The 26,565-nt window shown below is 38.0% G+C and overlaps 1 protein-coding gene across 1 annotated transcript in view; it reads right to left on the bottom strand.

Moving 5' to 3' along the window:
- The window catches only part of UTRN (utrophin), a 556,038-nt gene that overhangs the window by 160,765 nt on the left and 368,708 nt on the right, over positions 1-26,565 (bottom strand). The window contains 1 exon segment of the mRNA XM_070376815.1: positions 7,943-8,115. Within this exon segment, the coding sequence (XP_070232916.1) occupies positions 7,943-8,115 (173 nt within the window).

The raw sequence follows: 26,565 nt of genomic DNA, 5'->3' as shown, positions 1-26,565 counted from the left end.
CAAAATCTTCAAAAGTTAGAGATAGTGGTGAATACAATAGAAAATCATTCAGAATCACAATACCAATTCTAAGTAAAAACTGTCAAATTATAGTTGAAGAAATTTTACCATTTTTCACTTTCCAATGCAACACTAGGGAGTCCAGAATTTAGATCAGGGGATAGGGAAGTTGACTTCTGTTGACTATAGAGCAGCAAAGGCTGGAAAAGCAGACACAAGTTCAAGGAGGACAGGGATTTCAAAGTCCTGACATTACTGAAATGGCTTATAATGAAATCCAAGCTCAGTAGAAGAGGTTGATGAAGTCTGAAAAGAGGAAAAATTTTAGCAACTTAAGATAAGGAGAAAGATGGACAAATTGGGGAAGAAGAAGGAAAAATAAAAAGAAAGCTAGGAATTCCACAGTTGAAAATATTAGTGGATGTGCATTTTTAAACAATCTAGTTGAAGTATTGTAGATTCATTATATATACAGAATAAAATGATAAAGTTGGAGGACAGTATATGGTAGGATGGTCCTGGTATATAAGAAGCTAATGGAGGAAGGTCTTCTTCATAAAATCCATAACTTTCATGTGAAGGACAGTTCTTTTACTGATGATGTTCTAAACGATCCTGATTTGCTACAACAGAGGGCTCTTCTCCAACTAACTTGGTAAAATCAACAGCACTCAGATGCTCATGGCCTGATGGGATGTAATAAAATAAAATGTGTGTTTTGAAAACAATTTGCCCTTGCTCTCTTAAGATTGATCATCCCAGGGATGCCAAGATAACATGGGGTGTTAACTGAGTCCCAGGCATGGCCAGACCTATGGGGCTTAGAAACAAAATGGGAATAAAAGCATTTACAGATAAAGTAAAAAGAAACTGAGAAGTCAAAATATAGCAAGTTATCAAGAGAGATATCAACACCAAGGATGACAGTTGAAGAAAGGATGGAGAATAAAAAGGAAGTCAGATGCTCAAATCAATGAGTGAAGTAGAAGAGTGCCCTCCAGATCAGGAGGAAGCAGGACGAAGACAGTGAGAGGGTAGAATAATGGATGTATTGATTTCTAAGGAGAAGTTGTCGAGAGGTGCAAAAGCAATGCTTAAGAAACCAGTGAGGCTGCCAACCTTCTCTCTTAGCCCTGGGCAGCAGGGCTCTTGTTCAGCCAGTGTCTGCTGGCACCATATTGAGAGTTTATGACTGGAATTCTAATTTATTGCTGTCCACAGCAGTAGTTATATATTAGATTCTTCTTGCTGACTGCCAGGTGAGGAAAATGGGAAAACTGAACTCTATTAGAGTGTTTTAAGTAAAGCAGGGAATTAAGGGGACAACACTAAACTTTGGAGAAAAGTGATGGAAAAGTTTACAGAAATATTAAAAATAGAGGAGAATTTGTTCACAGTAGAGGCCAGTGCAACGGTAGATGATACTTTAAAAGAAATGAGAATCAAGAACACAGAAACAGAAATTCATAGCACACTCAGCATGCATTATTTTCAGTAAGGACTGAAGCAGGCAGTTGGCTGGGAGGTTGGGGGGTTGTAGATTACTCTACACTTTTGTTAATGAGAACACTTGCCCATCCCAACTTTTTGGGAAGGGATTTTCTCACTAACTGTAAGCACATTCCTGGCCACTTCTCCATCCCTGTAGAGGGAGACTGAGAAATCTGATTTGTAGATTTGGGAAATACAGATATACTTAGATCAGCCCAATCTTCCCTTTTGAGAACAAACCTGCAGAGACTGAGTTCTTTTCTATCCTTCCATGTACGGTTTCCCACATGGGAGACCATACTGGCCAGTAACTGCTGGTGATTCTGCCTGCTTCTGGAGTTCAGTTAACAGTTTCATTCAGCTCTCACTCTCAGCTACCTCTTATAGCCTGGCTTCTGTCCGTAATTAACATGACACTGATGTTCTCACTTGTTCTTACTTTTGTTCACTTTTTCTTGCAGCCAGGAAAGAAGGATGTTAGTTCTCCAAAATTCCTAATATTAGTGACCAAGAAAAAAGATGGAGTAGGGAGAATTTCTATGTCTTTTGGACTAATTAGTTCCAAACATAATGGTTGGTAATCAATGAGAATAATAATAATGAAAAAAATCAGTGAAAGTGTTAATCACTCAATCATGTCCAACTCTTTGTGACCCCATAGACTGTAGCCTGCCAGGCTCCTCTGATCATGGGATTTTCCAGAAGAAGAACACTGGAGTAGGTAGCCATTCCCTTCTCCAGGGGGTCTTCCAGACCCAGGGCTCAAACCCAGGTGTCCTGAATTGCAGGCAGAGTCTTTACTATCTGAGCCACCCAGGGAATAGTTAACAATTATTCAGTGCTTACCATGTGTTTTAGGCACTTTATAAAGGCTAAATTAATTATTCATGATGACTCTATAATGAAGTTATTCTTCATATCCCTATTTTGCACATGAGGAAATACATATTGGGTTACTAACCTCCTCCACAGTATCACAGCTGCCAAAGACAAAACTGGTGTTTAAATCTAGGTGGTCTAGCTCCAAAGTATTAATGCATCCTGTACTTCTCTCTGAGGTGTGCTTCCTATATGAGGGCCCATTACTAAGAATAATGAACCATTTTATCTTTTTTTCAATTGAGATATAATTGACATATAATATTAGTGTCAGATGTACAACATAATGATTCAATCTTTTTATTGATTACATGCCATAGTCATGATAAAATACTATATTTCCTGTTTTGTACATTATATCCTTGAAACTTATCTATTTTATACCTTAATTCTTTTTACTATCTTTACTATCTTAATTCTCTTTATCCCCACTTCCCTCTGATAATCACCAGTTTGTTCTCAGTAGTGAGTCTGTTTCCATTTTGTTATATCTTTTAATTTTTTAGATTCCATATGTAAGTGAAAACATACAGTATTTGTCAATATATGTCTTTGTCTTATTTAAATAAGCATAATACCCTTCAGATTATATGTTTTATATTTATATATATATATATATATATATATATATATACACACACATACATACATATATATATATGGTGGCGGTGGTTTAGTTGCTAAGTCATGTCCCACTCTTGCAACCTCATGGACTATAGCTTGCCAGGCTCCTCTGTCCATGGCATTCTCCAGGCAAGCATACTGGAGTAGGTTGCCATTTCCTTCTCCAGGGGATCTTCCCAACCCAGGGATCAAACCTGGGTTTCCTGCACGGCAGGCAGATTCTTCACCGACTGAGCTTTGAGGGAAGATATATATATATATATATATAGATATAGATATATTATATATGTCAGCTCATATACATGTATATTCCATAATATGTGTGTGTATAGTGACTCAGCAGTAAAGAATCCACCTGCAATGCAGGAGACACAGGAGACATAGGTTCAATCTCTGGGTTGGGAAGATCCCCTCGAAGAGGGCATGATAACTCCCTCCAATATTCTTGCCTGGAGAATCCCCATGGACAGAGGAGCTTGGTGGGCTATAGTCCATAGGGTTGCAAAGAGTTGGGCATGATTGAAGTGACTTAGTGTGCACACGCATGCACCACACACACACACACACACACACACAGTGGAATATTACTCATCCCTAAAAAAGAATGAAATTTTACAACTTGTGACAACACAGATGGACCTTCCCAGATGGCGCTACTGGTCAATCTGCCTGACAATGCAGGAGAAGCAAGAGATGTGGGTTTGATCCTGGGAAGATCCCCTAGAGTAGGAAATGACACAACACCCCATGCTAGTATTCTTGCCTGGAAAATTACATAGATAAAGGAGCCTGATGGGCTACGGTCCTTCAGCTACTCTTTACTGGGCTGCAAAGAGTCAGAAACAACTGAGAGACTTGAGCACACACACACATACACAATTAGATGAATATTTATAAAAAAATTATTTTGTTATGTGTATGAAGTGAACTGAAGTCACTCAGTCGTGTCCAACTCTTTGCGACCCCATGGACTATAGCCCACCAGGCTTCTCAGTCCATGGGATTTTCCAGGTATGAATACTGCATGAATACTGGAGTGGGTTGCCACTTCCTTCTCCAGGGGATCTTCCCGACCCAGGGATCGAACCCAGGTCTCCTGCATTGCAGGCAGACGCTTTACCGTCTGAGATACCAGGGAAGCCCATACATACAATCTTTTTTATGCATTTAACAGTTGATGAACATGTAGGCTGTTTCCTATATTATGGCTATTGTAAAAAATGCTCCTATGAACAATGGAGTGCATATATCTTTTTGAACTGGTGTTTTCACTTTCTTTGGCTCTATAGCTAAAGCGACTATAATCAAAATAGTATGGCACTGTCACAAGAACGGAAACATATATCAATGGAACAGAATAGCCAGAAATAAGCCCATGCACAGAAGGTCAATCTACAACAAAAGAGGCAAGACTATACAGTGGGGAAAAGATAGTCTCTTCAATAAGTAGTGTTGGGAAAACTGGACACTACCCAGGAAAAATTAAACTAGACCACTTTCTCATACTGTATCTAAAAATAAACTCAAAATGGATTAAAGATTTACAGGTAAGACCTGAAACCATAAAACTTCTAGAAGAAAATATCTATGCAGTATACTCTGTGTTGGTCTTATTTTTTTCGGGGGATTTGTCTCTTTAGGCAAAGGCAACAAAAGCAAAATTGAATGACTGGGATCTCATCAAACTAAAAAGTTTTGACACAGAGAAGGAATCCATCAACAAAATGGGAGAAGATATTTGCTAATATGTCCCATAAAGGGTTAATATCCAAAATAGATAAAGAACTCATATAATTCAGTATAAAAACAGTCCAATTTTAAAATGGGCAGAGAAGCTGAATAGGCATTTTTTTCCAAAGAAGACATACAGAAGTCCAACAGGCACATGAAATACATCCCACATCACTAATCATCAGGAAAATGCAAATGAAAATCACAATGAGATATCACTTCACACCTGTCAGAATGGCCATAGTCAAAAACAAATAAATAACAAGTGCTGCTGAGGACATGGAGAAGAAGGAATCCTTATCCACTGCTGGTGGGAATGTAAATAGGTACAGCCACTATGGGAACAGTATATCAATACTTAAAAAAATTAAAAATAGAACTACCATAGGATCCAGCAATTTCACTCTTGTATTTATCTGACAAGGTCTCTTAGCAGCTCTCCTTGTCTTTAGAACTTTGCTTACCTAATAATGCATCCTCCATAGCTGTGTGGGAGGGATCTTTCCAAAGCTTATTTTTCAAATTTTATAACCAGTGGAATGGAGCACACTACACACAGGTGTTCCAAGATTCTGTCTTACCTCTCCCTTCACCCTTTTCTCTAATCACAATCTTTCCTCTCTACATCATCAGCAGATTCTATTCTCACTCCAGATTGAACTTCTTAACTGTTCAGTGAAAACTCAGTGTTATTTCCAACCTCCTGTTTAGATGTCTTTTTCTAGTCTTCAACCAGTCCATCTGGGGAAAGCTATACATCTTTCAAGGCTCAGCTTAACCATCACCTCTTTTTTGAAGCCTTTGATAATCATCTGAAACGGAAATAACCACCTCCTCCTTTGGACTCCCCTTATCCTAAATAGAACTGTGAAACCTCTATGAGTAGGGGCCATAACTTAATTATGATTAGCAATGCCTCAAACTTAGAAGTAAGTTCTCATTAAATGCTTGAATCTCCAGAGATGGGTAATGAGGCTGAAAATTATTTTAATTCATTATCACATTAATAACACATTTTACTGGAATGTATGATTTGTCTTGATGCAGAAGTCCACTGACAAAAGCTTATTCTCCAATCTTCTAAAAATAACATCACTTATTAGATAATATTCCAATGATAATTTATGAATTCTTCCTTTCCAGGTTAGAAAAAAAAATGTGACTTAGTCAATAAAGGCCATGAAGAGTCAAAAGAAGGTTTTTTGTCTTCACTAAATTCTCCTTTCTGAAGAACTCATCCTCCAAACTCTCAAAATTTCAGCACCACATGCACAATCTTGACCAGGGCCATCCCTGTGCCTTTCAGCTTGTTAGACGTGTTGGTTGTTCTAGAACCTCAGTGGACATTTTTCACTGTGTTTAACACTTTAAATCTTTTTATTTATTTATATTTATGGAGAACAGAAAAGGGAAAACCAGTGGGATCTGGCTAGTTGAAAATTCAATTTTTAGCAAGCATACATATATTCTCTCAGTGTATAACACTCCCTAATTTTCCTCTCTTACTGGAAAAGAGCAGTGGGTGGGTGAAGTCCAGCAGGATCTTTACACAGAGGCTTCCACAATCAGGCTACAGTACCTCCTCTTTAAGTGTAAAAAGAAGTACAAATTTCCCGTCATGAGTCTTGAAGAATAAAAAACCTTTCGGGAAAGATAATTTTAATTAAAAAAAATTTCATTCATGATAGATAGCCACTGAAAGATTTCTGCTCTATACGAAGTAGTCTATGAAATGTAGAAACCAGTTGAAGCAGATTCCCTGAGCCCCTTTATGTAAGAAAAAATAAAACCAGATGCTACAAAATTTAATATAGATTAAGGAACTATCAGATTACCACATTCAATCTTCACAGTAATCATGTGGGCTAAATATTTATATTTTGATATTTAAGTGAGAAAACCAAGGCTCAGAGAGACTTAGTGACTTGCCCAAGATCAGTAAGTAAAGAGTAAAGTCAAATTCAAGATCATTTGGCTGAAGGTTGTACATTTTTCAAGACATCATACTGTTTCTGAACTTTAAAATTTAAGAAACCAACCCAGGTGCAAGATCCAGGTCTTTATACCAACATTCATCTTTTGTACCTTTGCTCAATAACATATTCTCAGTCACTTTCTGCTAAACTCATATCTAGTTAGGTATTATCCACCATTCAGTAAACATAATTCTTAAATGTTCTTAACTCCCAATAATATTAATAGTTGTCACAAAGGTCATTTTTCAAGGTCCTTTCTTAGTCAACATTCTAGTTGTCAAAGTCATCCTTTTTTAATTTTGAAAGTGAAAGTGAAAGTCACTCAGTCTTGTTGGACTCTGTGCAACCCCATGGACTATACAGTCCAAGGAATTCTCCAGGCCAGAATACTGGAGTGGGTAGCTTTTCCCTTCTCCAGGGGATCTTCCCAACCTAGGGATCAAACCCAGATCTCCCCTTTCTCCAAATGGAGACACGTCATCAGTTTCCATTTTAGTATCCATAAGTGACATGTAATTTCTAAAAGTACACCTTCAAATTGGACATACAAATAGCACAATGAAGCAAAACACATTCATTGCCAAAAGTCAAAAAGATCTAGATTCAAATCCTGATATGAAACTGCTGCTACTGCTAAGTCGCTTCAGTTGTGTCCGACTCTATGCAACCCCATAGACGGCAGCCCACCAGGCTCTGCCGTCCCTGCGATTCTCCAGGCAAGAACACTGGAGTGGCTTGCCATTTCCTTCTCCAGTGCATGAAAGTGAAAAGTGAAAGTGAAGTCGCTCAGTCATGTCCAACTCTCAGCGACCCCACGGACTGCAGCCCACCAGGCTCCTCCATCCATGGGATTTTCCAGGCAAGAGTACTGGAGGGGGCTGCCATTGGTATGAAACTAGTTAGCTCAAAAACTTTTCAAGTACTTTATATTCAGTAAGCCTCAGATACCTCATGTAAGAAAAGACTTTACTATGCACTTTACAATGATTTTTTTTGAATACTAAATCAAGCAATATTTGTAAAGATTCTAACACAGTACTTATTCAAGGTAAACTGTCAACAATTAGCAGGTACTGGTAACATCATTAGCATTATTAAGTTTAAAATGTGATATGCAAATTTGTAACTAGGAACAGCTGACAAAGGCATTGGACACTGGTAAGGCCTCTTGTTCTCTTCATGATATGCAAAAATCATGAAAATCCTGCCCCCCTGTTATTTTGGACACTGACATCACTGACCTGATGCTGGCGGATTTAGCTTTTAAGTCATTCCATCTTTGGTTCATATCATCCAGTCGATGCTGAAGCATAGTTGCCTCTTCAGAATTTCCCAAAGCTTTTACCATCTTCTGCCTGTTTCCATCAATGCTTTTAAATATGTCATTGTGGGCATCAATTTCCGCCTGGATGTCCTGAACAGAAAAAGGCAAAGAGGTAATACAAATATTAGATATTAGTGTCAACACTACTTGGGATTGCTGTACAGAGCTGTATTCTTTTATATTCCACAGATGAGCTTTTTAAAAGCAAAATAGCTAATTTTACCTTATATGATAACAAATTGACATGTTTTCACAATTTCTACATTGAAAATAATAGTCTTTAAATCTTTAAGGCACTGATTACCCCATTCTTAAAAATACAATGTATTAAAATCTACATTTCAAGTACCAACTAGTTAGATGTTCAAATTCAATGAGAAATTTTTGAAATTTTGTGCAATTGTGATGGCCAAATCACTCAACTTTACCTAATACCCAAACAAATTCTTTCTCCCCTTTCCACACAGACAAAACTTCCCTCAAAATATGAAGTTTTACAGAGGTCACTACGATACCACATAATTTAAAAATTTTTGTTACATTTAGACAAACTTACTAATAGTTCATCCTTCCAATCCAATAAAATTCATTCCTAAACTTAAAAAAGCATTTCACAAAAATGTTTATCCTATTAAGAAATAAAAAACAATGACAAAATAGTATTTCTCCTATTCAAAAGGAAAATATTTGGTTCACTTTTATAAAGTAAATTTGAGTATAGTTTAAGTAAAATAAGAATTATTATAAATTAATAATAAAAATTGGTTCAGACTTTGAGAAAGCATTTTGGTAATTTGTATTACAAGTCTTAAAGCTGTTCAAATTACCTATCCTAAGAAGATTTAAGTATAAACACATTAATCACATTGATTGTTTTTAAAGTAAAAACCATCATAATACATTAATGCTGACATACTATTGGGTTTTAAAATGGAGGATATTGTGATGTCAATTTAATTTTTAAGGTAGGTGTTTAAATTAGCATATGTATTTGTAAATCATTGAACACACATACTTTAGAAAATCGTAAGAAATAAATCAGAAGAGTGTAATCTCTGTTTAAGAGGATTAAAGGTGATTTTAGCTTTCTTCTTTACATTTCTCTGAGTTTCCAAGTTTCTATAAAAAACAGGATTTCTTTCTGTAATTAAATAAATATAACAAATTTAAACTTTAAAATATATCCAGTCTTATGAAGTTTTTGGTATTCCCCCGTTACAAAGTTGTCAACACAATTTTTTGTATTAATTTGGCAATTACCTTTCCTTCATGAAATAAATGGGACATGTGGCTAACTCTACTGTGATAGTCATTACCATACAACAACCAAGCATGAACTTACAAATGGAAAGCAGACAGCAGAGGGGCCCTGAATTTGTGGGGTAAGTCTCCAAGGCATTAATTAGTAATGAATATTAAGGCAATGTACTGCAGAAATAAAAATTATATTTCTGGTAATGAACGAGAATTAGTAAAAGGAAGGTATACTCTTAAACACTATCAGATCAGATCAGTCGTTCAGTCATGTCTGACTGTTTTGTTATATTTCTCATCTTCAATTTCCCTTATAAACCTAATTCTTAAGTTTCTCCAATTTTAAATGAGCATCGTAAAGAATTAAACAGAATGTTTTCCAATACTCAGAAAGCTGTTACTAGTTTAGAGCTCACTCCTGATAAGCAATTCAGGCATTCCATTATGAATCAAGGCTTAGAGGACTTCCCTTCTGTCCAGGGGTTAGGACTCAGCACTTCCACTACAGAAAGCCTAGGGTCAATCCCTGCTCAGGGAACTAAGACCCCACAAGGCACGAGGCACAGCCAAAAAAAAAAACAAGAGGGAGAAACATTCCCTCTGACCCCCTAAAAAAGAACCAAAGCTTAGTGGCCAGCATCAAAGTAATTGTTTTTCAAGCATCTACAGACCTAGGACACATGGAAAAGCCTTTTGTGCCTCATTATTCCAATTAGCATGGTGAAAAGATAACACTTACATGAGGTTAAGGGATAGAACTGTTGTATTATAACTTCTGAGAAGATTTGAGATGTCTAGCATGACATTTGGTCAACACCGAAATCAGATTGATTATATTCTTTGCAGGCAAAGATGGAGAAGCTCTATACAGTCAGCAAAAACAAGACCAGGAGCTGACTGTGGCTCAGACCATGAACTCCTTATTGCCAAATTCAGACTTAAATTGAAGAAAGTAGGGAAAACCACTAGACCATTCAGGTATGACCTAAATCAAATCCCTTATGAATATACAGTGGAAGTGAGAAAGAGATTTAAGGGCCTAGGCCTGATAGATAGAGTGCCTGATGAACTATGGAATGAGGTTTGTGACATTGTACAGGAGACAGGGATCAAGATCATCCCCATGGAAAAGAAATGAAAAAAAGCAAAATGGCTGACTGGGGAGGCCTTACAAATAGCTGTGAAAAGAAGAGAAGTGAAAAGCAAAGGAAAAAGGAAAGATATAAGCATCTGAATGCAGAGTTCCAAAGAATAGCAAGAAGAGATAAGAAAGCCTTCTTTAGCGATCAATGCAAAGAAATAGAGGAAAACAACAGAATGGGAAAGACTAGAGATCTCTTCAAGAAAATCAGAGATACCGAAGGAACATTTCATGCAAAGATGGGCTCGATAAAGGACAGAAATGGTATGGACCTAACAGAAGCAGAAGATATTAAGAAGAGGTGGCAAGAATACACAGAAGAACTGTACAAAAAAGATCTTCACGACCCAGATAATCACGATGGTGTGATCACTCATGTAGAACCAGACATCCTGGAATGTGAAGTCAAGTGGGCCTCAGAAAGCATCACTACGAACAAAGCTAGTGGAGGTGATAGAATTCCAGTTGAGCTATTCCAAATCCTGAAAGATGATGATGTGAAAGTGCTGCACTCAATATGCCAGCAAATGTGGAAAACTCAGCAGTGGCCACAGGACTGGAAAAGGTCAGTTTTCATTCCAATCCCAAAGAAAGGCATAGCCAAAGAATGCTCAAACTACCACACAATTGCACTCATCTCACATGCTAGTAAAGTAATGCTCAAAATTCTCCAAGCCAGGCTTCAGCAATATATGAACCGTGAACTTCCTGATGTTCAAGCTGGTTTTAGAAAAGGCAGAAGAACCAGAGATCAAATTGCCAACATCCACTGGATTATGGAAAAAGCAAGAGAGTTCCAGAAAAACATCTATTTCTGCTTTATTGACTATGCCAAAGCCTTTGACTGTGTGGATCACAATAAACTGTGGAAAATTCTGAAAGAGATGGGCATACCAGACCGCCTGATCTGTCTCTTGAGAAATTTGTATGCAGGTCAGGAAGCAACAGTTAGAAGTGGACATGGAACAACAGACTGGTTCCAAATAGGAAAAGGAGTACGTCAAGGCTGTATATTGTCACCCTGCTTATTTAACTTCTATGCAGAGTACATCATGAGAAATGGTGGACTGCAAGAAACACAAGCTGGAATCAAGATTGCCGGGAGAAATATCAGTAACCTCAGATATGCAGATGATACCACCCTTATGGCAGAAAGTGAAGAGGAACTCAAAAGCCTCTTGATGAAAGTGAAAATAGAGAGTGAAAAAGTTGGCTTAAAGCTCAACATTCAGAAAACGAAGATCATGGAATCCGGTCCCATCACTTCATGGGAAATAGATGGGGAAACAGTGGAAACAGTGGCTGACTTTATTTTTCTGGGCTCCAAAATCACTGCAGATGGTGACTGTAGCCATGAAATTAAAAGTCGCTTACTCCTTGGAAGGAAAGTTATGACCAACCTAGATAGCATATTCAAAAGCAGAGACATTACTTTGCCAACAAAGGTTCATCTAGTCAAGGCTATGGTTTTTCCTGTGGTCATGTATGCATGTGAGAGTTGGACTGTGAAGAAGGCTGAGTGCCAAAGAATTGATGCTTTTGAATTGTGGTTTTGGAGAAGACTCTTGAGAGTCCCTTGGACTGCAAGGAGATCCAACCAGTCCATTCTGAAGGAGATCAGCCCTGGGATTTCTTTGGAAGGAATGATGCTAAAGCTGAAACTCCAGTACTTTGGCCACCTCATGCAAAGAGTTGACTCATTGGAAAAGACTCTGATGCTGGGAGGGATTGGGGGCAAGAGGAGAAGGGGACGACAGAGGATGAGATGACAGGATGGCATCGCTGACTCGATGGACGTGAGTCTGAGTGAACTCCAGGAGTTGGTGATGGACAGGGAGGCCTGGCGTGCTGCGATTCATGGGGTCGCAAAGAGTCGGACACGACTGAGTGACTGATCTGATCTGATCTGAGCATGACATTAATGGAGTCATATTTGAGAGGTGGAAGAGGTGAACACAAAGTCTGATGGATAGCTTCTGCAAAATTTATGCTCCAAATTTGCAAATCCATTGGTCTCTGGGTTATCTAATGACAAAGCCAAACCAGGTCTCCCTGCAAAGTGTAATCTGAGTACACCCAGAATTAGCATTAACAAAAAAAAAACATTAACTAAACAAAAACTCTAGGACTGTTGACTCTTTTCCACTTTACTAGCACCTCCATCCCAGACAGTACAGAACAGACAGTGATGGGGAAGCAGTGGGACACAGCCAGATACTGATTCAAGGTTTTCAGGTTGAGCAACATTATGCGTGCAAATGGCAATCTGGTTATAATCTTAGCTTGGGATGTTTCAAATAGAACTTCTCAGTAAAAAAGAGAAGGAAAAGTAAAGTTTTGCTGGAAAATCTTTCACGACATCTCCTGAACAACACAGTGCTATCATTTAGAAGAGAACTGTTCTGTTTTTGTGTCCTTAAGTGCATTTGAAGACATCCAAAGAGATACACTGAAAGCCAAGTTTTAAAACGTAGGCTGTAAATATGTACGATAGCCATTTTTCTCAAGAAGCTCAGTGACAGAGTAAATAAGGTCTGCGTTGCCAAGGAGAAACTGGCCTCAAATTTCCTGTGCAGGTTCCTAAATATCATTATCAGTCGACCACACCAAAAATCACAAGGCAGTTTCAAAACACAGCTTCCTGACGCAGCCTATTTGCTTCTTTTCATATTCAAGAGACATAGAAAGGCATAGACATAAGATTCATAAGCAGTTGTGTAAGTTTCACAAGAGCATTGCACAACATGAGGAAATTTGGATACCAACAGCATGAAGCAAATTTGGCTCTTCACATCAGATCAAGTGATGGGTTTTCCAATCTGGCCACAATTACAAATGGAGTAAAACAGAACTATGTCACTGGCCCAGTCAATGATTATAAGTATTTCTATAAAGTTGTGATTAACGGCACCAGCAGTGATCATATACTCATGTTGGAATGTAAGTTTCAATATGTGGAAAACCCTTCCACACATGAGCCTCATCAAAAGTGAGGAAGAAAATCAACAACCAGAAAATGATCAAAGAAGAAGAAACCAACATACATAATTTTTTTAATTTAACAGTCGGTGGCATATTTATTTGGTCAAATGTATTAAGAGTTATTAAAAACAGACAATCATCTTAATATTCCTTCTGTATCCTACACAGTTTCTGTCAAACACAAAAACAGATGTAGATAGATATATATAGGTATAAATAGACTGTTGTAAAATGCATAAATGAATGTTTGTTCATCTGATAGACTAGCATATTAACCACTGTAATGCCAAAAAAATCAGACAAATAATTAGAAGCAAATGTAGCAATCATTTTGCTTAATCTATTCATTTCAAAAATGTGACATGGAGAATCTAAAATTACTTACAAGCTTGCATTGCCAAGTCTTGCCTCAACTTCTCACTGGAAATTTAGAATTACACGCGGTTAATGAATCATGCTCCTTCATAGATCCCTGTGTAATGATGCACTGGTTTTTAAAATCAAGATGCCAGCATGGGAGGCTGTCAGATCACGACCTTGATGTAACATCAAATGCTAAAATAAATTAAAGTTCTACGAAAGAGTGTTGAGTCTCACTGCATAGCCGGCTGGCTTGCCCTACTAATGTTCACCTCTGTCACCTGAAACTCTCTGACCATTAAAGAAACATTAAAGCATGAAATGCTTATTGATAATTAGTTATGGGAATGTAATCCCTCTAGAAGCACAAAGCAATGCTCCTCCAAGCATTTAACATAAGCCAGTCATATGCACAGAGGGGCCTTAGCAACATATTCAAGCAGTTAAACTAAGATTTGAAAACAGAATACTTCAGGAATTCATGTGAAAGGCTTGCAACACACCTTCAAATAACGTAAGCATCATGCAGAAGGTTACAGAAAGCAAAGGGTTAGAATAAAGAGATTACATATTACTCTGTAAGTGAAATAGTGCCACAGTAGTAAAGAATCCTCCTGTCAGTGCAAGAAATGCAGGTTTGATCTCTGGGTTGGGAAGATCCCCTGGAGAAGGAAATGGCAACCCACTCCAGTATTCTTGCCTGCAAAATTCAATGGGCAGAGGAGCCTGGTGGGCTACAATCCATGGGGTCGCAAAGAGTTAAACACAACTAAGTGACTGAACACACACACACACACACACACACACACACTCTCTAAGTAAAATACCATCAAAAGCCTAAGATGCACACTTACAGAAGAACTTTGCAGAAAACAGTTACAAGAGTTCACAAAGGTTCACTGGATGAACAATTACTCTTTTTATACAAAACACCCATTACCCAGGTCAAAATAAACTATGCAATAAAGAAAAAGCATTTATTTATTTTCTTACTCAATAGTTGATATTTTAATATCAGCTTTACCCTAACTGAACATTTCTCTAATGATATAACCCCTAGAGATATTATATGCAAACACTTTGTACTGTAAATCACATACATTTTATTTCTTTGTAAGGATCAAATAGCAGCTGTAGTTATGTAAGAAAAAATGTTTCCTTAGACTACATTAAACAGAACTGTTTTAGCTCCCTGATAAGAAAAAGAAATTCAGAACGGTACTACTAGAAAGTCTTCAACAACTAATTTGGTGTTAGGATAGATTCATCCCCTTTGTTGACATAATTTTGGTTTATTCTTGCATGGCATATTTACCTAACCCTACATGGTCATTGCAATGTTTTCTCTTAAGGAGTTCTGACCCCTTTCCTGAAGGCAAAGGAGTGAGGTTAGCAAAAACTTCCCAACTATATCCCAAGGCTCAGGCTAAATCAACAAAGTTAAGCATTAGGGAAAAAGAAATCTACTGTTCCTTTCAAAAGTAAGACCAGAAATCAGAGACGATTTAGGATGGATTGTCGAGAGCCCAGTAGGATCACTACCAAAATTTCAGGTTTTGAAAATGAGGGATCATGAATATCTTTAAAATTAGGCAGGTGTTACCTAAAAAATACACAACCAAACAATATCCTCAAAGGTCATTAATGGGCTATGTAAATATGCTTTGAGGCAGTTTGTGAGACTTCTGGAATGGTGAGCAACTGCAGTTAGTCAATTAATTATTACAATTAATTTGTTGATGTCAACAAAGCATTCAATTAATTATTTATAAATTATATTTTCTTTCAATAGCTAATCTCATAAGTTTCAACCACTCTATTGATAATTATGGAAATGCATATTGACATACAAAAGAAAGTGGTATCCTCTGGTATATAGGAGCATTTTAAAAGTAAGAAATCAATGCCAGTAATGTTCTTTTCCCATTATCTGTGATTATAAATACATGTAGACAATTGAGTAGGAAAAAAGTTAAATTACCAAGTGGAACAAATTTACAATTAACTGCACTTGCAAGACAATTTGAAGAAGCCAACTTGAAATGATAGAGAATCAATAAACAAACTACATTTTAAATTCCAAAAGAGCAAACACCACTATCAAGAAAGATATCTTTCATAACAAAAAAAAAAAGGTGTTCAAAATCCTTGACTCTATAGCAACTGTTACTAAAGCATACTGACATCCGAGTGAGTTAAACCATAGTGGCTGTCCTTCTGAGGTGCGCTTTATATAAGCAGCTTGATCTGCACAGGGACATGAGCAGCTTGATCTGCACAGGGACATGAGCTTAAGAACAGCTATTGACCAATGTTTTCATGTAATCGAACTATTGTCCTACCATAATTCTCAAAATTGAATTGTATAAATAAAATCGAACAAGTTTGAAAACTCAAAGCTTTTTGTATTTTAAATATTTAAACTACAGTCCTGGGGCACCCTGCTTTTCAACTCGTAATCTGTGAAAAGCAGTGCTATTGCCCAGAAAGCTCTCCATTTCTTCCCCAACACAACCCCCACCATACACATATCAGCACACAACCTCAGTTCCTTCCTTAATTTTAAAGTCATCTTAAGTCCCAGCTTAAATGTCATTTCTCCAGAGGAAACTTCACTGCACTCAGATTAGATTATGTCTACCTCTTATACTTACTTACAGCTTCCTCCTTTTGCTCAATGACAGACTTACCTAATACACACTTGTTTAAGGTCTATTTTCTCCTACTAGGTTACCAGCTCAAAGAAGGAAGGTCCTCCCTGTTATCCACCCCATCTTTGAACTCATCCCAGTATCTGGTATATAGGGTGCATTTCTCAAATATTTACTAAATTTATATTAAAGAAAGAGTAGATCTTGAAATTGGATACTGTGTCTTTCTAGGATCATTTTTTTGGAATTAGATACTACAAACTGAGCAGCAAAGTATAGCTTCAAATTATATTTTTAAATATTGGTCATCCTAAAGGATATCAAAATCATAAAGGAAATTTAGCATTGAGTGGTTTCTCTCTGTCTTGTCACTATAAGAAACATCTTTTCACCAAGAGGGTGGACTTACAAACACACACACACACACACACCCTTAGAGAACTACTATTATCATTAATCATTGAGTAGCAGAAATGCATAAATAAAAGGCAACAGTCACATAAAACGTCACTAAGCTAAAACTGTCCACTATTCTATCCTCTGTGACTACTATATAAATAAGTGGAACACACAGAACATAGCGTACGTGGCTCAAGTATGACAATATTAACAGCCACTAAGTCCTTCACATACTTTCTTTATGAAGTAATTTCAAGGAGAAAATTTATTCATTAAAATAAAAGCAGCAATAAAACAACTCACAGGCTGGACTTCAGAAATGTGCTTCAGTGGATCAGCTTACTGTGTCAAGTCAACTCTGAGTGTGAACTCTTTGTTTACACCCTGATACAAATGCTCACCCCTCATCACCTGGTTGAGTGATTAGGACCTGCTTGCTGACTGGTACTTCTTACCATAAGGTCATCCTCCCCTGATGAGAAGTTTCTGTTTCAATCTCCTCTTTAAGACTACTCTGGAGAACATGTGGTTCCCTTCAGTTGGAGTTTCCTGATCCCTGGTGAGCTGTCACCATGAGGAAACACTACAGAACACTTCCTGCCACCTGGGTCCCCAGGAACCCTGAGTACCAGGTACAATCTGCCCATCCTGCTTATGGTGGAAAACCACAATTCTGGCATCACACATTTGGGACTAGCTAACCAAACTGTAGATCCTAACTATATGCCAAACATCTATGTATGAACAGATACCCAATGTAAGTCACAAACCACTAGATTTCTCTAAAATTCAAAAACATAAATACCCCCTTTCATTTTACAAACTGCTGTCCTGAAGTTATGTTGAAGATCGAGTATCAACTGGAAATTTCAGTTATCTGACCAATCTGGAATTTTTCAGAAAACCGATGACTATGGCAAACTTGAACTCTAGCTTTCTAAAAGCCTGAAATGGCTTCAGGACACCAGCAAAATATTGTTTTGCTCTGAGAACCCAAGCATAAGCCTGAACTATTACAGTTAATAGTTGAAGCACAGGCAGGATGAAGCACAAGCTGGAATCCAGATTGCAGGGAAAATACCAATAACCTCAGATATGCAGATGACACCACCCTTATGGTAGAAAGCAAAGAAGAACTAAAGAGTCTTTTAATGAAAGTGAAAGAGAAAAGTGAAAAAGTTGGCTTAAAATTCAGCATGCAAAAAACTAAGATCATGGCATCCAGTCCCATACTTCATGGCAAATAGACGAGGAAACAACAGAAAACAGTGAAAGACTCTATTTTCTTGGGCGCCAAAATCACTGCAGATGGTGACTGCAGCTCTTTGGAAGAAAAGCTATGACCAACCTAGACAGCATATTAAAAAGCAGAGACATTACTTTGCCAACAAAGGTCCTTCTAGTCAAAGTTATGGTTTTTCCAGTAGTCACATATGGATGTGAGAGTTGGACCATAAAGAAAGCTGAGCGCTGAAGAATTGATGCTTTTGAACTATGGTGTTGGAGCAGACTCTTGAGAGTCCCTTGGACTGCAAGGGGATCAAACCAGTCAATCCTCAAGGAAATCAGTCCTGAATATTCACTGGAAGGACTGATGCTAAAGCTGAAGCTCCAACACCTTGGCCAGCTGATGCAAAGAACTGATTCACTGGAAAAGACCCTAATGCTGGGAAAGATTGAAGGCAGGAGGAGAAGGGGAGGACAAAGGATGAGATGGTCAGATGGTCCAACACCAACTCGATGGATATGTGTTTGAGCAAGCTCCGGGAGTTGTGATGGACAGGGAAGCCTGGGGTGCTGCAGTCCATGGGGTCACAAAGAGTCAGACACAACTGAGTGACTGAACTGAACTGATTACAGTTACTGATGAGAAGCGAAAAGTGTTAAATCACCAAGGTTAGTATTCTCTTTAGAAGCAGATCACTAAGCCTAAGGAAAAGATAAGACTAAGGAAACTAAGAATAAAGGGACTGTGGGAAGACTGTTGCTCAGTTTCCAAAGGTATCATGAACCTTTTGCTTTAGAGCAGTAAGCCTTAGCCTTTCCCTAGAAATGACATTTTTGCTTCCAGAGCTGGGGCGAATGTAGCTGTATTTGAGAGCTGTGAGGTAGTGGTACCTTTCCATAATATAGTTTTCCTGGCAAGGGATCAATGTAGCATAGGCTAAATATATGAGATAGCTTTTGTGAAAATACACAAAGGATTTTTTTTTAAAGAGACTTAAGTTGGAGAAAAATACACTCACGTATGACAACTTCCTAAAAATGAAATATGCTAAAGAGATTAACTTACAAAAATAAATATATATGGAGAACTTCAGATGATGAATGGCAACAAAATTGTTTATTTGATTTTGCTCTGTTTCAAAAAAAAAAAAAAATCCTAAATCAAGCCTTTGACAGGACTGAGTCAGTAGGCTTCTTTTACTGTCAATTTAACTACTAAAATAGAAACATGCAGGTACTAAAGTTTGGGAGTTAAAGAAGGAAACAAAGGAATATGCTCACAACTTGTAACTTCGTCAATCAAATGGCCAAAAGGCTGAAGCAGGTTACTAACCTCCGGGATCTGACCTAGGCTTTGGAGACTAATAACAGCAATTACAATACAAAAGTCCAGCTATTGCCCACAATTACTGCTTCTCAGGGGGTCTAAGTAATGAATTATTTATGAAACATATGCCCTATACCTTTTTAAGAAGAAACAGAAAAATCTATGCAAACCAAGCTAACAGACCTCTTTATGGTCATAAAGTTTGTCACCTGCTGTTACCAGCTGCCATAAAGAAAGTTTCTCTAATCTCCTCCACCCCTTCTAAATGGTGGGTGAGTTAACCAGGAACCATCCTTTATCCTCAGGAATGTAGGTGCTTAATAACATATTAAAGGGAGAGGTCAAAGTGAGTCCTGAGTTAACAACCCTTGTTAGGACAGTTGGGGTGCAAGGAGAGAAGCCAGGAGGAGGTATCATTTGACCAGGAGAAGTTGAATTCTTCCACCCTCTTTTCACTGCACTGTTTCTACCATCAGGAGGCAAGCAATGACTGCAACTGTTTTGGAAAAGCTTTCAAACTTTTCATAAAATGACGCGGTTTTATGCTCTTTTCCTCTGGCAATTGTGGGTTTGTAAGAAAAAGCTCATTATTCTTTCAGTGACTCAATATAGTCTTGCTTCTGTTTGTACATTCAATGAACCATAGGGTATTCGTGGTGAAAGCCCCTGAGTACATCTTTAACAACTGATAAGTAATTGATTTATGCACAGCAGATCCTCTGCCCCTTTTCTTTCCTTTAAACATGGGAAGTTGAAAGAAGATAGATGTTTGGTATCCAAAAGCTGAGGAAGGCAGGAACCCATGAGCAGCACGCTGGGGGTTTCTGTTTTGTTTAACTATAAATGTAAGGTAGCATTTGGCAGGCTAGACTCAATCCCAGAGTGTGCCAAGAACTTTCCTATGGAAAAAAAGAACTAAATGCAAAAATAAAGATCAAGCATGAAAGCTCCACGGTGCACACAAGCACTCCGCATTTAAGACAGACATTTAAGACAGACCAGCCGGAAAGAAAAAGGAAAAGTCTAGGATCAAATGGGCCATCATCCCTGGGAGGCATCCTCCCCCGACTCTCAGAACTGAAACTTCAGAAATGAGGCTAGAAAAGTCAGTGCTTGGCCACTGCAGGGAGAGAAACCTGAGGGGTATGGAAAATAGAACCCACGCCTGATGAAGTCAGACTCTGGCATGAAAACAGAGTGTTGTTACTGTTTTTTTTTTTTTTTTTTTTTCCAAAATAACTTTCAATTAAATTACCAGCCGACCTGACTACAAAGGATCTCTTCTGATGTGAAATTCTAAAACTGACAGGCATCATGACAAGCCCTCCAGACCAAAGGAAAGAGTGCTAACTCAATCCTTAGTTGAAAAAAAAAATAAATAAATAAGAGGATATCAAATCAAATGCCTTAGAAATTATATTAAATAATCAGAATTGATAGAATATCTGCCATCCAAATGCATAGTAGAAAGAAGAAGACAAGGAAAGGAAGAAGAGAGAGGAAAAAAAAAGTACATTTGTGAAGTCTGCTTTCTGCATACCTTTTCAAATTTTGTCAGCAATTCCCGTAAGCTGAAGTTCAGACCAATCATTGTCCAGTAGCCCTTGAAGCCTACATCTTTCCGGCAAACTTCCTTCAGACAACAGCATTTAATTTCTAAAAACCGTATCTTTTCTGGCTATACTTTAAAATCCTTTGTAAAATCCTTTACAAGCTTTGCCCTTGAGCTATGGTCCATGAGCAGCAGCAGCTTGCGTTGGGACATTTTAGCCACTTCACTGAGGCTCCGGGACTTCATGGACTTCGGAGTTCATAAGGAAAAGACCTGTCGGTATGTTCTCTGCTAGCTGCGTTCCACGAGGCTGGCATGGTCTCCTTTTTCTCTGGGAAGCTTAGGAGTCCCTTCTGTTCACCTCACTAATGACCTGCAGCCCACAACTGTTCTCTCCTGGGCCCCAAACTTAGAGTTTGGTCTCAATTACGCACAGCAAAAAAAGAAGTTATATCCTGGAAACTTGCATGAGAGAAGGCCAAAAAAAGAAAGAAAGAAAAAAAAAAAGAATAAAAATAAAGAGCCAAGCATTACCAACTTCCTCCATTCACACTGGTTTCAGGAAGAAAAAAAAAAAAAAAAAATCCTGGGTAAGGAGCCAGTTTTCAAAAAGCATGACTTATGTGGAGTTCGAACAGCGAGGAGGGCACTCCTGTCTGAAGAAACACCCAAACCCGGGACAAGAGGCCACTGGCTTGCACGCTCACAGACACCGGCAGCCTGTGTTGCTATGGTAACCACCAAGCTAGTTTCAATCCATTTCCCTAAGTCAGGCTGTGCCTAAGGGATGCTGTGTCAGAGCAACAGAACTAAGTTATTTAAAAAGTGGTTCTATGCACCCAGAGAAAAGTGTAAGCAGCAGGTCTCATGGGCCCCCTTGCAGAGCGTGCAACAGGGCAGGCAGCCTCATCAGCTTTGGCAGCTCCCTGGGCCAATCTGACAGGAGTGTGGTAATCCACTTCTCTTTCAAGCAGTTGTTTATTATTTTAATCAGCATCCTCCCTTCCACCACCCCTCACACACAGTTTGAAGTGAAGCTCACTCCCACTTCCTGGAGGTCTCCCCGCCCTGATCTGCAGTACCAGAACCTCTCAAATTGTCTCAGTCCTGAATAATCACAGGACCCATATTCCAGTTCAGAGCCCACCCATGAAAACATGAGGGACTGGAAGGGAGCACAGCACCATACAAATCATCAAACAAAATAAGTGTGATCAACTGCATTATTTCTAAATAAGGTTTTAATAGCAAAATGGATGGGAAAGTCTTTTTAAAAGGAAAGTTTTTTTTTTTTTTAATCTCATTGACTGTTTTTATGGAGGGAATCTACTTGTTTCTGAAATAAAACTTAAGTGAAATTACTCAAAATGTGAGCAATAACTAGTTATTTTTAAATGTGCCCTCTATATTGATGTTAAATTACTCCTGACACTGAGAGAAGCACTATCTTCTACAAAGTGTTAAAGAGTTTAAATGCTTTCAAGGAAAAAGTTGAATCCAAATGATATATTCTTTGCACTGCTATTAGGGACATCATTCCAAGGCAAAAATGTGATTTTGTTTTTGCACTACATAGCTATTTAGTATACCAACAAAAATATAACAGATATGATCATACAAAACATACTTCTTTAATTGTGTGCAGAATTTCATCATAAATATGTAATGCTCGTAAAAGTGACACTATCACAAATGGAATGAATTTAATCTTAATATAACTAAGCTTTTTTTTTGCATCAGTACTTAGAGCAAAGGAAAAATAACCTTGAAATTAGAATATGTATCTCCTAAAAAGCTATTTGAATTACTTAAACATCAAAATTATTAGCACTCATTTAACCATATGGAGAAAGAGATTCCAAACACAAGGAAAAAATAAATGCTATAGGGGAACACTATACAATATAGTTACTATTTTTTGGATTTGCAAACAATTTTTCTTTCCAAGTCATTCCCAACTTATTCATATCAGTATTGAAGTAGCATGTGTTTTACATATGCAGATCTATACAAAATTTAACAGGCTTTAATAAATATTTTCATCATTTATTCATAAAAATCAACATGTCCCCAGAGGCAAGCTGGCTTTATGAGATCCCTAGTGGAATGTGTTTTCAAAGTGCCCATTTCAGATTTATACACAGACACTACAATTTCAAACACAAGCATAGTACACTGATTATCCAGAAATTTAGAAATAAAATTAGTCTGTGCAGTGTACATCCAGAAGGAAAAAGCACTGACATCGGCATGAAGACCAATCATCAAAAACGGGGTGAAGAAAGTTACATAGAAATTGACCAGGGCAACCTTGATCTGGGAGGGCTCGGAGGCCCATGCTGAGATCTCTCAGCAGCAACAGATAAACTTTTTACATAAATACAAGACAAAAGGAACCACCAGCATGGACACCACCTCCAGCACCACCACCACAAAAAAACAAATAAATAAAGGGGAGAGAGAGGAAAAAAAAAAAAAGAACAATCTTTCTCAGCTGGGCAAACGTCCAACTACCACCCAGGGTGCTGGGTGACTGTGATCGGAGACGTGTGCAAACATGAACCGCCACCCCCAACTCCGTTCCATGCACATATCAGAAGAGTGAATTAAATACAAACTCTCTGTAACAGAGAGGAGGAACATGTCTTTCCCTAAAGTAGAGCCTTCTGTTTAAAGGGGTTTTAAACCAAGACAAGAATGGTATGATACAAATAGAGCTCCGAGTATCCCGTATCCTTAGGCAAGGCTAATCTTTACGAGGGAAAAGAAGCAGCACCCTGTGGGTTAGGGTACCTTCCCTGAAGAAAAGAGCAGGGGGAACTTTATCAGCATGACTAAAGCTGGCACTTTAGTACTAGAAGAGATAAAGACAGAACAAACCAGTCAATCCTAAAGGAAATCAGTCCTGAATATTCATTGGAAAGACTGATGCTGAAGCTCTAATACTTTGGCCACCTGATGCGAAGAGCTGACTCACTGGAAAAGACCCTGATGCTGGGAAAGATTTGAAGGCAAAAGGAGAAGGGGGATGTAGAGGAAGAGATGGTTAGATAGCATCACTGATTCGATGGACATGAATTTCAGCAAACTCCAAACTCTGGGAGATGGTGAAGGGTGGGGAAGCCTGGTGTGCTGCAGTTCATGGGGTCTCAAAGAGTCAGACACAACTTAGTGACCGAACAACAACAAGGGAAGAGAAGAAGAATTCCCACACGGAATTCAAGAGTGGGGTGTCCAGAAGTCAGAGGCTCTACCAACCTCACCGCCCTGATGTTCCCTGCAAATGTTTAACACTCATTCTCAGAACTGACATCCTCTGCTTGGGCAGAAAAGGGAATACTTAAACAAAGCTCCCTACTCCCAGTTTCCATCCCTGGGTATGGAAGATCCCCTGGAGGAGGGTACAGCAACCCACTCAGAATTCTTGCCTGGAGAGGAGCCTGACAGGACAGAGCAGCCTGACAGGCTACAGTTCGTAGGATCACAAAGAGTGCGTCATGATGAAGCGACTTAATATGCATGCAGGCACACACTCAAAATTATAAAATTCCAAAAAATAAGATAGTGATGAACCTAGCTATGATGATATCCTCTTTCGGAGAAAAATGGAGCCATTTAAAAGAAAAAAAAATTTTATTCTCACCTAATTTTAACAAGACTGTAACTATATCTTCACTAAAACACTGTAAAGTTACTAAAAGTGTTAGTTGTTAATTGAGGCAGAAGTGATATTAATAGTTTTATTTTTAAAGGGTTAAAGACAAATTATTTTATGTAATGTCCAAAGATATTCCATAAATTTCAAATAGCTATTTAGTATATTATTCAAAAGGACTGTGCCCTATGTAACTGAGTGACACATTAGAAGTAAAACCTATAAAATGTGAATAAGAATTGTTTTTATAACTGTGAGCACATTTTACTATGTGTTTGGCATCTATAAATAAGAATATTTTCTCAGTTTAAACTCTGTACACAAAATAACCTCTTGGTAATATTCCTTACATCTCCATAGTCCTTTCTGTTTTTAACCAAGCACCTCTTTGATAAATTATCTTCTGTAATCCTGTAATTATTAAAACAAACAAAGAAACAGGCCCCCAGTGAAAGCAATATATCCCCACAGAAACTGAGTAAACTGGATGGTGAAATCTGAAGCAACTGACATTTTGCGTCTAAACTAACGTGCAAAGAAATTGTGCACTCTATCTTCAAGTGGAATAAACATCATTCTACCAATCTGTTTGTAACAGATCAAAAAACACTGACTATTCTAAGATTCTCCAGTTAAATAAATCATGTCTCAAATGTAGACAACATAGTCCCATGAGAAGGTGAAGGTTACAGAACCAGAGAGAAGAACAGGAAAAGTCAATAATGGAATCAATAAAATCTAAACCTACATTACTTAATAAAAATGACATTCCACTGCCAAAATGAAGACAGCTACATGTATATATGGCTTTGGCAAAAACGTTCAAAGGATAAGCTAATTTAAAAACTTTTTACACTTCAAAACAGTATTTTATTTAGTGTGTTAAAAGATGACTTAGTTTTTAGCAATTTCATCAAGGCAAGAAAACATTCCCTAGGGTTCAGTCAAATATAAGCAAAAACAGAAGTCTAAATGCATTGCTGAAAAACAGTTTATGCCATACCCAAATAGTGGATCTTAAAGTACCCTTCCCACTAAACATAAACTTCACATTTATAAACACTGCAAAGACACAAGTATGTTTCCTATGCAAAACCTAACAGGTTTCTCTTTACATTGATCAAGATAACAAAAAGAAAAGAAAGCATTCTTGGGAGTTTCTAAAGCAAAGCATATGGAGGTCAATAGGTGATTACAAATAAATCGGTACATCATGGCTTTATTCAAAATGAAGAGCTTTGGGTGTGGGTAGAAAAATTTACTTATTACAAAGCCATTCAGACTTAAGATCCCGATTATAATGGCTTTGAAAGGACTATACACAATTGTCTTTTCTCATAACCTTTCTAACTTGGGGTTTATGTCAAAAATAAAATAGCTTCTAGACCCTAATCATGATCTGAGATTTCCATTCATTGTCTACTGCCTCTGTAGTTCTCGTAAGGGAAGACTACTCAATACATTACTGCCGTCTAGTTAACAGCAGCCAGCAACCCAGTCTGTCAGCTGGTAGCTATTTAAAATAATATACAGCCCTAAAGGGCAGAAGGTTCACTCTAAAATGGAGGCCTGAGCCCCCTGATGAAAGGCGGAACTCTCCTTTTATCCCAGGAAGTTTAGGCAATATGCTTGGTGCACAAAGAGTTATTTTGCACATTCATCTCTTCAATAATGTCATCTATTTTGATAATTATGCAGGTAGCAATTGGGAAATAAAAATTATAAACTGTAAAATAAAAGATTCAATATAAGGTTTCCATAACCTACAGGCAGAAGACTCTCCTGACATTTTTAAAGGTACAAAGAGCTTTTTCTTCTTGTGGGAAGCGGATGGGTGCGGTGGAGTCTGAGGAAGAAAAATCCAGCTGATTTGCTTCTGAGTTAGTCAACCAGGTGCAGGGGTCAGCCTTCAGCAACCTTCTCAATATTTAATGATTCAGAGAGTACTTTATTAGGTGGCTAAAATAATGCCAAGATAAGTTAATGCTTCAA

The sequence above is a fragment of the Bos mutus genome, chromosome 9 (genome assembly GCF_027580195.1).
Source record: "Bos mutus isolate GX-2022 chromosome 9, NWIPB_WYAK_1.1, whole genome shotgun sequence".
NCBI classification, from domain to species: domain Eukaryota; kingdom Metazoa; phylum Chordata; class Mammalia; order Artiodactyla; family Bovidae; genus Bos; species Bos mutus.
The sequence above is the reverse complement of the archived record's forward strand: the minus strand, read 5'-3'. Positions and strand labels throughout refer to the sequence as shown.